This window comes from Brachyistius frenatus, unplaced genomic scaffold (assembly GCF_029030835.1).
Source record: "Brachyistius frenatus isolate BFR_SWC_R1_liver_20210118 unplaced genomic scaffold, ASM2903083v1 Contig_714, whole genome shotgun sequence".
NCBI lineage: Eukaryota > Metazoa > Chordata > Actinopteri > Embiotocidae > Brachyistius > Brachyistius frenatus.
This window is the reverse complement of record NW_027211313.1, coordinates 1-10,000: the sequence shown is the minus strand read 5'-3', so window position 1 is coordinate 10,000 and position 10,000 is coordinate 1. Positions and strand designations below refer to the sequence as shown.

Genomic DNA, 10,000 nt, shown 5'->3' with positions numbered 1-10,000 from the left:
GGTCAGTCACAATAAAAGCTCTGAGGAGAGCGAACATTTAAATAACATCAGTTTGATACCTGCTGGTATCGGAGTGATGAGTCAGCAGGTCGACGTTGACCTCTGACCTCTGTCACTTCTTCACTGTGGATTATTTGTGACTGTGCTCCCTAAACACTGAAAGTTGTAACTCCACTTATACATGAAAAGAAGAGTTACACACAAACAGACGTGAAGTCCGGTTCTCATACAGCAGATGTAGATAAAAACAGAACGGTGGAGACGTCCACCTCAGCGTCTGTCCCCGTCAGACACCTTTATTCACTTCAACAACATCAATCAGCAGCAGTGTTGTTGTCACTCACAGGCTGGGAGGTCTCTGCAGGCTCAATCCAACACGCATCAAACTGTGTTGTGCCTTCAGGCCACGTGTAAACACGGCATTGGTGAAAATAGGCCACATGTAATGTGTTGAGGAAAAAGTAGTGCAGAGTTGTTCTACAGTGTGACTCAGCGAAGATCTCGACTGTCGTGAGTATTAAGAGTTTTGCACAGTGATGCACATGGAGCAGAGGAACTATTAACTTTAATTAGAAAGTATTCCAAGTTACGTCACTACATCAACATTGTGTTTGTGTGACCGCTGCTACATGAACATCAGAGAAACTGGAGGAAAAGCCAAATGTAGTGTGTATAGGTGGTGAGGGGCAACGATGGTGTTGTTATGGGTGAGCATGTTGTCGTGGTGGAGAAGCCTGTTGCCATGGTGTGTTCAGATTGATGCTCTTCATGTATCGGTGAAGGTTCAGCTTCAGGTTGGATGTCAACAAAAACAGTCAGAAGTAGTGCCAAGACAAGCTTTGAGTGTTTTTAGGTTTAAGCATCTTTCCTTCACATTGTTTTCAGGTGTAACAAACATTTGATCATTTTTTGCTGAATGTGAAAAAAATCAGAATCCAGATGAAGCTGCCACAAAAAAGAAGATGGAGGTCTGAGTTTGGTTCCAGTTGGAGAGTGATGTGGTTTGTGTGCACAAATGTAGGATATTATTAGTTTATGTTACCAGTAAACTGGAAAGATACAGTCAGCAGAGAACATTCATTACTAGTTAGTAGGAGACTTTATACTGCTATGGTGGTTGTTTTTCCTGCAGCTGACCACCACACACCTCTCTGACCTTTACATGTGGTCTGCCCCCACTCCCCTCCAGAGCTGTGTGTTCGGAGAGAACCGGACCTCCATCCAGTGCACCACGCCCTCTTTGGCCAAGCTGGGCCTGCAGCCGCCGGTGGTCACCAAGGTGGCGTTTGTTCTAGACGGGTACTCGACAGACCAGTGGGACCTGATCTACGTGGAGGACCCCCACTTCCAGGACCCCAAACTCACCTCCAAGGACAACAAGAGCATCGTGGAGCTCAAGGTACTCATACACTAAACTCACATCCTGTTCTTTTAGCTGTTAACTTTATCCACTTCAATGTTTTACAAACGCCCCAGCTCCATCTCTCTCAGCTCTAAAATATGGAACAGTAGAAGTCAGTTACAGAGCAGAAACCTTTAGAAAAGACTCCGGTTCTTTCTGAACCAGCGAGCCATTGGACAGACAGCAGGACAGCAGGTGTAGAACCTCCAGATGACTGAAGACAATCATCCAGTTTACAGCTGCTGATTCAGAAAATCTTTATTTATGTCCTGTAGCAAATTTCAAATATGTGAGATGTTTTACAGAACTGAGAGCAAGAAAGAGCAGAAACGGTCACGTATGAAATAAGAAAGAAGAAACACTGACACCGGTCTGCAGAACCTGACAGATACGGAAGGTCTGGAGAACCTGACAGATACCGAAGGTCTGCAGAACCTGACAGATACTGAAGGTCTGCAGAACCTGATAGATACTGAAGGTCTGCAGAACCTGACAGATACCGAAGGTCTGACAGATACCGAAGGTCTGGAGAACCTGACAGATACCGAAGGTCTCCAGAACCTGACAGATACCGAAGGTCTACAGAACCTGACAGATACTGAAGGTCTGCAGAACCTGACAGATACCGAAGGTCTACAGAACCTGACAGATACTGAAGGTCTGCAGAACCTGACAAATACTGAAGGTCTACAGAACCTGACAGATACTGAAGGTCTGACAGATACTGAAGGTCTCCAGAACCTGACAGATACCGAAGGTCTACAGAACCTGACAGATACTGAAGGTCTGCAGAACCTGACAGATACCGAAGGTCTACAGAACCTGACAGATACTGAAGGTCTGCAGAACCTGACAAATACTGAAGGTCTACAGAACCTGACAGATACTGAAGGTCTGACAGATACTGAAGGTCTGCAGAACCTGACAGATACCGAAGGTCTACAGAACCTGACAGCTATCGAAGGTCTACAGAACCTGACAGATACCGAAGGTCTACAGAACCTGACAGCTATCGAAGGTCTACAGAATCTGGCAGATACTGAAGGTCTGATAGATACCGAAGGTCTCCAGAACCTGACAGATACTGACCTCTACTAAAAGTGTGCAGAGTACTCGTGTTGTTCTTAACTTCATTGAATGAGATGAATTCACACTCAGGTTGAAGTTCATGCACGTTACTCCTCACACATTCACACGTAGCAGCACTGAGGTTCCAGGTCACACTGGGAAGGAAACAATACTGGAAGAATAACAGGAAGTAGAGTCTGTTTCCCCCCCTCCACCCTCCCTAATCCCCCTCCACTCCTCTACCTCTCCATGCAGCCTCTCTGTTCATGTTCATTGTTCCTGCTGCTGAGGTCAAAGCTCTTGACATATTAATGCTGCTTTTCAAACAGTCTCCAGAGTGTTTCAGGAACACAATGAAATACATATTTCTCCTTTTTGTTTTGTGTTGTTGACTGCAGCTCAACAGTTTGTGGCAGCTGTGTTGAACCTCTCTCAGGATCCAGGCTGACTTTTCTTCTTCTTTCACTCTTTTCTCAGACGTGACCTTGGCCCCAATGCTAAATCCACCCCCACCCCACCCCCTCACCCCTCCCTCCGGCCAGACTAACCCTCTGTTTTTACCCAGAGGAGGGTTGGGGGGGAGGGGAGGGGTTACGAGCATCGAACTGAAGCAGGCCAAGTTTCCCTCTATGTGATACCCCTGCCCTCCGCTGGGCTCATTTTGTCCCATCTGATAACTGGAGCCCTAAAATGGCTTCAATAACCTCCAAATAAACGAGTAGTCACTGACTGACCGGTCCACACGGCGGCACATGAAGGACACCAGGCTGTTGTCTTTGGCTCTTATCGCTCTCCATCATCGTCCAGTAGACGGACGAGAGACTCACATCCAATTATCAACCTCAGTTTATTTAGAGGGACGAGTTTTACTGTGACGCCTTTTTAAGAACTAACTCCTCCCTACGGTGTGAACAGTGTCGTCACGAGTTTGTGTTGTCGTTGATGGAGTGTGTGTGTGTGTGTGTGTGTGTGTGTGTGTGTGTGTGTGTGTGTGTGTGTGTGTGTGTGTGTGTGTGTGTGTGTGTGTGTGTGTGTGTGTGTGTGTGTGTGTGTGTGTGTGTGTGTGTGTGTGTGTGTGTGTGTGTGTGTGTGTGCAGGAACAGGTGCGATCCTCCACTCTGTGTCAAATTGGAAAATCCCAAGCTGACGTGAGGAATGTGATCATTCTCTTTATTGCCTTCTGCCACGCTGAAACAAGTGTGTGTGTGTGTGTGTGTGTGTGTGTGTGTGTGTGTGTGTGTGTGTGTGTGTGTGTGTGTGTGTGTGTGTGTGTGTGTGTGTGTGTGTGTGTGTGTGTGTGTGTGTGTGCGAGGTGAAATCACAGACACACACATGAAGGGAGAGCAGGAAATATATGGAGACAGAAGACTGAATGAAGCTCTGCTGGTTTCTCACAGCTTCCCCTCAAACACACACAGCTACACACACACACACACACACACACACACACACACACACACACACACACACACAGCTGTATGTGCTGCCAGTCATATCTCAGACGGGGGGAGGAGGAGGCTGGGGGTGGGTCACACAACTAGAAAGATTCATATCAGCCCCAATAATAAGTTAGATTTGTCTTCACTGCTCTGAAACACTGCGACTCATCATGAACTCTGACAGGAGGGAAGATAAATCTCTAATAATAACATCTTCTAACTTCTTGTCCTCCATAATTGAAGCCCTCAGCTTTGAAATTCCAATATTCTTATAGTTATATGAATATATAAATACATATGAACTAAAACAAGCCAAAAATTAGCTTCTAAATTATGTCTTCAATCCACAAACAGTTTGAAAGTAAACTGTGAACAATATAAATGTGATGAGTCTAGTCTGGGTCTCTAGATGGACGAGCACATTCATATGGTTTATAATCACTTTATTGAACGGTCAGGGACAGAATCTATTTGGACATCCAGGTGTGTTTCAGGTGTATTTCAGGTGTATTTCATGTGTTTTAGGTGTGTTTCAGGTGTATTTCATGTGTTTCAGGTGTGTTTCAGATGTGTTTCAGGTGTATTTCAGGTGTTTCAGGTGTATTCCAGGTGTTTCAGGTGTGTTTCAGATGTGTTTCAGGTGTATTTCAGGTGTTTCAGGTGTTTTTCAGGTGTATTTCAGGTGTTTCAGGTGTGTTTCAGGTGTTTCAGGTGTATTCCAGGTGTTTCAGGTGTGTTTCAGATGTTTCAGGTGTGTTTTGGGTGTATTTCAGGTGTTTCAGGTGTAGTTCAGGTGTATTTCAGGTGTTTCAGGTGTGTTTCAGATGTGTTTCAGGTGTATTTCAGGTGTTTCAGGTGTGTTTCAGGTGTATTCCAGGTGTTTCAGGTGTAGTTCAGGTGTTTCAGGTGTGTTTCAGGTATTGCAGGTGTTTCAGGGATACAGAATCGCTCCAGCTGCTTCATGATGGTCAACCATCTTTTCTCATCATTCAAGTTTGTATTAATGTTGAAATGAAACATTTTGTTTGCTTCTTTTTAGAAGCAGTGATCTTAAACCTGTTGATCTCACATGTCTCTCCCTCGTCCCCCTCGTCTCCGTCCTGTCCTCTCCCTCCTCTCCTTTGTGTCCCTCCTGTCCTCTCCATCCTTTCCTCTCCCTCCTCCTCTCCCTCCTGTCCTCTCCATCCTGTCCTCTCCGTCCTGTGCTCTCACTCCTGTCTTCTCCATCCTGTCCTCTCCCTTCTGTCCTCTGCGTCCTGTGCTCTCACTCCTGTCCTCTCCATCTTGTCCTCTCCATCCTGTGCTCTCACTCCTGTCCTCTCCATCCTGTCCTCTCTCTTCTGTCCCTCCTGTCCTCTCCATCCTGTGCTCTCCATCCTGTCCTCTCCCCCCTGTCCCTTCTGTCCTCCACCTCCTGTCCTCTCCAGGGTGATCGGATGGACAAGGAGGCCATGAAGTGTCAGGTCCTGACGGTGTCCAACCACAGCTGTGAGAGTCTGACTCTGATAGGAAACACTCTGCAGTGCACCGTCCCGACGGAGCTGCAGGCCGCCGCCTCCAAGGAGCTGCAGGTGGAGGTGAGTCTCATCTGATCTGCCACAAAAGGTGTTTCTACTCTCTCGTTTATTGGCCGCCATATGTGGGAGGTTTTATTTCATTCAGGTGGACATAAAACAGAATACGGAGACACATACGGTGGTATTTTCAGGTGCAGGTGAAGGTGGGGCCAACTTTGTCATGGTTTGGTGAACACCTGCAGAAACATCTGAGCTGCAGCGTGTTGTCAGTTTGTAAAGAGTGACGACGGAGCCGAGCGGCACCATCCAGACTTTAACCAGCAGGAACATGACCGACTGTAATCTCAGAATTTACGGTGTCCAGTCGGCCTCCAACATGATGACGGTAAACCGGCTGTGAAGAGGGAACTCATTTATATTATTATTGTGAAACCAGAGTTGTACTGCTCAGATGCATCTTGACCGACACACCACTTGTTGCACCGTTCTGCTCATCTTGATCCAGCTGGCTTCATGTTAGGCTGTGTGTGTGTGTGTGTGTGTGTGTGTGTGTGTGTGTGTGTGTGTGTGTGTGTGTGTGTGTGTGTGTGTGTGTGTGAGTGTGTGTGTGTGTGTGTGTGTGTGTGTGTGTGTGTGTGTGTGTGTGTGTGTGTGTGTGTGTGTGTGTGTGTGTGTGTGTGTGTGTGTGTGTGTGTGTGTGTGTGTGTGTGTGTGTGTGTGTGTGTGTGTGTGTGTGTGTGTGTGTGTGTGTGTGTGTGTGTGTGTGTGTGTGTGTGTGTGTGTGTGTGTGTGTGTGTGTGTGTGTGTGTGTGTGTGTGTGTGTGTGTGTGTGTGTGTGTGTGTTACAGGGTGTGTGTGTGTTACAGGGTGTGTTAACGTGCTCACTGATGCTGATTGATTCCAGTTGCAGGTTCATGAATCAGCTCATTATTCTGCAAATAGTTTTCTCTTGTAATAGTAAACAGTATTGTTGTGATGTGAAGACGCGTTTATTCAGTTTTCAGAATGTTTGTTTATTTCTAAACTAAGTAAAAAGAATAATTTAGTTAATTTCATCCTTCTTGTCTCGTCTCTAGAATATTCCTGTGGAAAATTATCTGAATTATTTCCTACTTTATGATAACATAAATATGCTAGTAATAAATGGTAATAGACTCACCAATCATAACCTTAGTTCCGTGAGCACAACTACTGATGTCTTGGTGTCTTTATATATAGATATATATATCTAGAAAAAATATATAAATATAGATATATATAAATAGATATATAGAGATAGAGATATATATATATACAGATATACAGTATATCTATATATATATATATATGTATGTATGCACACACAAACTATATACAGCAGAGGGACACCATGCTAACTGCTGAGCTAAAGTAGCTAATGGATATATATATCCATATATATCCACATATATATATACACACACACACTGCTCCAAAAAATAAAGGGAACACTTAAACAACTCAATGTAACTCTAATCAATCCCACTTCTGTGAAATCAACCTGTCCAGTTAGGATCAACACTGATTGAGGATCAGTTTCACCTGCTGTTGTACAAATGGAACAGACAACAGGTGGAAATGAGGCAATTATCAAGACAACCCTATAAAGGAACGGTTCTGCAGGTGGTGACCACAGACCGTTTCTCTGTCCTCGTCCTTTCTGGATGATTGTTGGTCCCTTTTGCATTTTGCCAGTGTCCTCACCACTAGAGGGAGCATGAGGTGTCTCCAACCCACAGAAGTTGTTCAGGTAGTGCAGCTCATCCAGGATGGCACATCAATGCACGCTGTGGCAAGAAGGTTTGCTGTGTCTGTCAGCACAGTGTCAAGAGGACGGAGGACATACCGGGAGACGGGCCGGTCCACCAGGAGACGTGGAGGGGGCCGTAGGAGGACAACAACCCGGCAGCGGGACCGCTATCTGCTCCTTTGTGCAAGGAGGAGCAGGAGGAGCGCTGCCAGAGCCCTACAAAATGACCTCCAGCAGGCCACTAATGTGCATGTTTCTGCTCAAACTGTCAGAAACAGACTCCATGAGGGCGGTACGAGGGCCCGACGTCCACAAGTGGGGTCTGTGCTTACAGCCCAACACCGTGCGGGGCGATCGGACTTTACCGGAGAACACCGAGATCGGCAGCTTCTCCGTCGGCGCCCTGCGGTCTTCACGGATGAGAGCAGGTTCACACTGAGCACATGTGACAGACGTGACGGAGTCTGGAGACGCCGTGGAGAACGTTCTGCTGCCTGCAACATCCTCCAGCGGGACCGGTTCGGCGGCGGGTCAGCGACGGTCTGGGGAGGCGTTTCTTAGGAGGGCAGCGCAGCTCTCCGTGTGCTAGCCAGAGGTACCCTGACTGCCATTAGGTCCCGGGATGAGATCCTCAGACCCGTTGAAGACCATCTGCTGGTGCAGCGGGTCCCGGGTTCTTCTGATGCAGGACAATGCTCGGCCTCATGTGGCTAGAGTGTGTCAGCGGTTCCTGCACGATGAAGGCATCGATGCTCCGGACCGGCCCGCCCGTCCCCCAGACCCGAATCCAATTCGAAACATCCGGGACATCGCGTCTCGTTCCGTCCGCCGACGCCACGTCCACCGCAGACTGTCCGGGAGTGGACCGATGCTTTGATCCGGGTCTGGGAGGAGATCCCTCAGGAGAACATCCGTGGTCTCATCAGGATCATGCCCAGGCGTTGTAGGGAGTGATACAGGCAGGTGGAGGACACACACACTACTGAGACTCATTTGGACTTGTCTTCAGGAATCTCCACAGAAGTTGGATCAGCCTGTGATCTGATTTTTCCACTTTTATTTGGAGTATGATTTTGAATCCAGACCTCCATGGATAATGATTCTGATTTCCATTGATCATTCTGATGTTATTTTGTTCTCAACACATTCCACTATGTAATGAATCAAGATTTGAACTGGAATATTTCATTCATTGAGATCTGGGATGTGTTGTTTAAGTGTTCCCTTTATTTTTTGGAGCAGTGTATATATATAGAAATAGATAGATCATTCGTTCGTTCGTTCGTTACTTTATTAATCCCACAAGGGGAAATGTTTTCGCTACAGCAGCATTATAGATACAGGAAATAAATAAAATAACAGTAAAAAATATTAAATGTAAAAATGCACAGTATATACAATAAATAGAATAAATAAAATAGAATAATTAAATTAAAACTAACTAAACAATAGTGCAAAGTTGTTGTTTTTTTTTTTTTTTTTATTTAAACAAACAAGAAAACAGACAACGGTGTTATTGTTGTTTGATGGATTCTGCCAGAGGTGAGTTATTGTACAGTCTTATTGCAGTGGACAGGAATGATCTCCTGTATCTGGAATGATCTCCTGTCTCAGGAATGATCTCCTGTATCTGGAATGATCTCCTGTATCTGGAATGATCTCCTGTATCTGGAATGATCTCCTGTATCTGGAATGATCTCCTGTCTCTAGAATGATCTCCTGTATCTGGAATGATCTCCTGTATCAGGAATGATCTCCTGTATCTGTCCTTGTGACAGCGGAGCTGGAGGAATCTTTTGGAGAACGTCCTCCTCTGTCCCTGCAGCAGGTGGAGAGGGTGGTCAGGATTATCCAATATGGATAATAGTTTGTTCAGCGTCCTCCTCTCCACCACCTTTTCCAGGCTGTCCAGTTTGCAGCCAATGATGGAGCCGGCCTTCTTAACCAGTTTGTTAAGTCTGTTGGTGTCTCTGGCTCCAATGCTGCTCCCCCTCCCCCACCACCACCACCACCTCCACCTCTCTCCCCAGCAGACTACCAGAAGTACAGTTCACTGGCCACAACAGATGGTAGAACATCTCCAACATCTCGCTGCACACATTGAAGGATCGAAGTTTCCTCAAGAAAAAGAGTCGACTCATCCCCTTCTTGTAGACAGCATTGATGTTGGTCTTCCAGTTCAGTCTGTTGTCATGGAGACACCAGGTACTTGTACTCCTCCACCATGTCCACCTCCTCTCCCAGAACTCTCAGCGGTTGTGGAGCCGTCGTCTTCCTCCTGAAGTCGACCACCATCTCTCTGGTCTTGGCCACGTTCAGGAGCAGGTGATTCCTTCCAGCCCACTCCACAAAGTCCTCCTCTACTGCCCTGTACTCCTCCTTCCGTCCATCACTTATACATCCGTCCACTGCAGAGTCATCAGAGAACTTCTGCAGATGTCTTGACTCTGAGTTGTTCTGGAAGTCAGTGGTGTAGAAGGTGAACAGGAAGGAGACAGAACAGTTCCCTGTGGAGCTCCAGTACCACTGACCACCGTATCAGACAGCACACTGCCCAGATGGACAAACTGTGGTCTGCCTGTCAGGTAGTCATTGATCCAGGAGACGGTGGGCGTGTCCACCCCCACCCCCACCGCCCGCAGCTTCTCACTCAGCAGCAGTGGTTGGATGGTGTTGAATGCACTGGAGAAATCAAAGAAAGTGATTCTCACAGAGTCACCGGTTCCATCCAGGTGAGACTGAGCTCGTTGCAGCAGGTAGATGAGGGCGTCGTCCACTCCCACACGAGGCTGGTACGCAAATTGCA

The 10,000-nt window shown here is 46.7% G+C and overlaps 1 protein-coding gene across 1 annotated transcript in view; it reads left to right on the top strand.

Annotated features, from left to right (window-relative positions):
• LOC138615137 (hepatocyte growth factor receptor-like) overlaps positions 1-5,486 on the top strand; it is a gene marked incomplete at its 3' end in the record, with an annotated part of 6,985 nt that extends 1,499 nt beyond the window's left edge. The window contains exons 2-4 of the mRNA XM_069688763.1: position 1; positions 1,190-1,399; positions 5,337-5,486. The exon at position 1 is cut by the window's left edge and continues 4 nt beyond it. Of these exons, the coding sequence (XP_069544864.1) occupies position 1; positions 1,190-1,399; positions 5,337-5,486 (361 nt within the window). The remainder of the gene's footprint in view (positions 2-1,189; positions 1,400-5,336) is intronic.
• Positions 5,487-10,000: the final 4,514 nt, after the last annotated feature.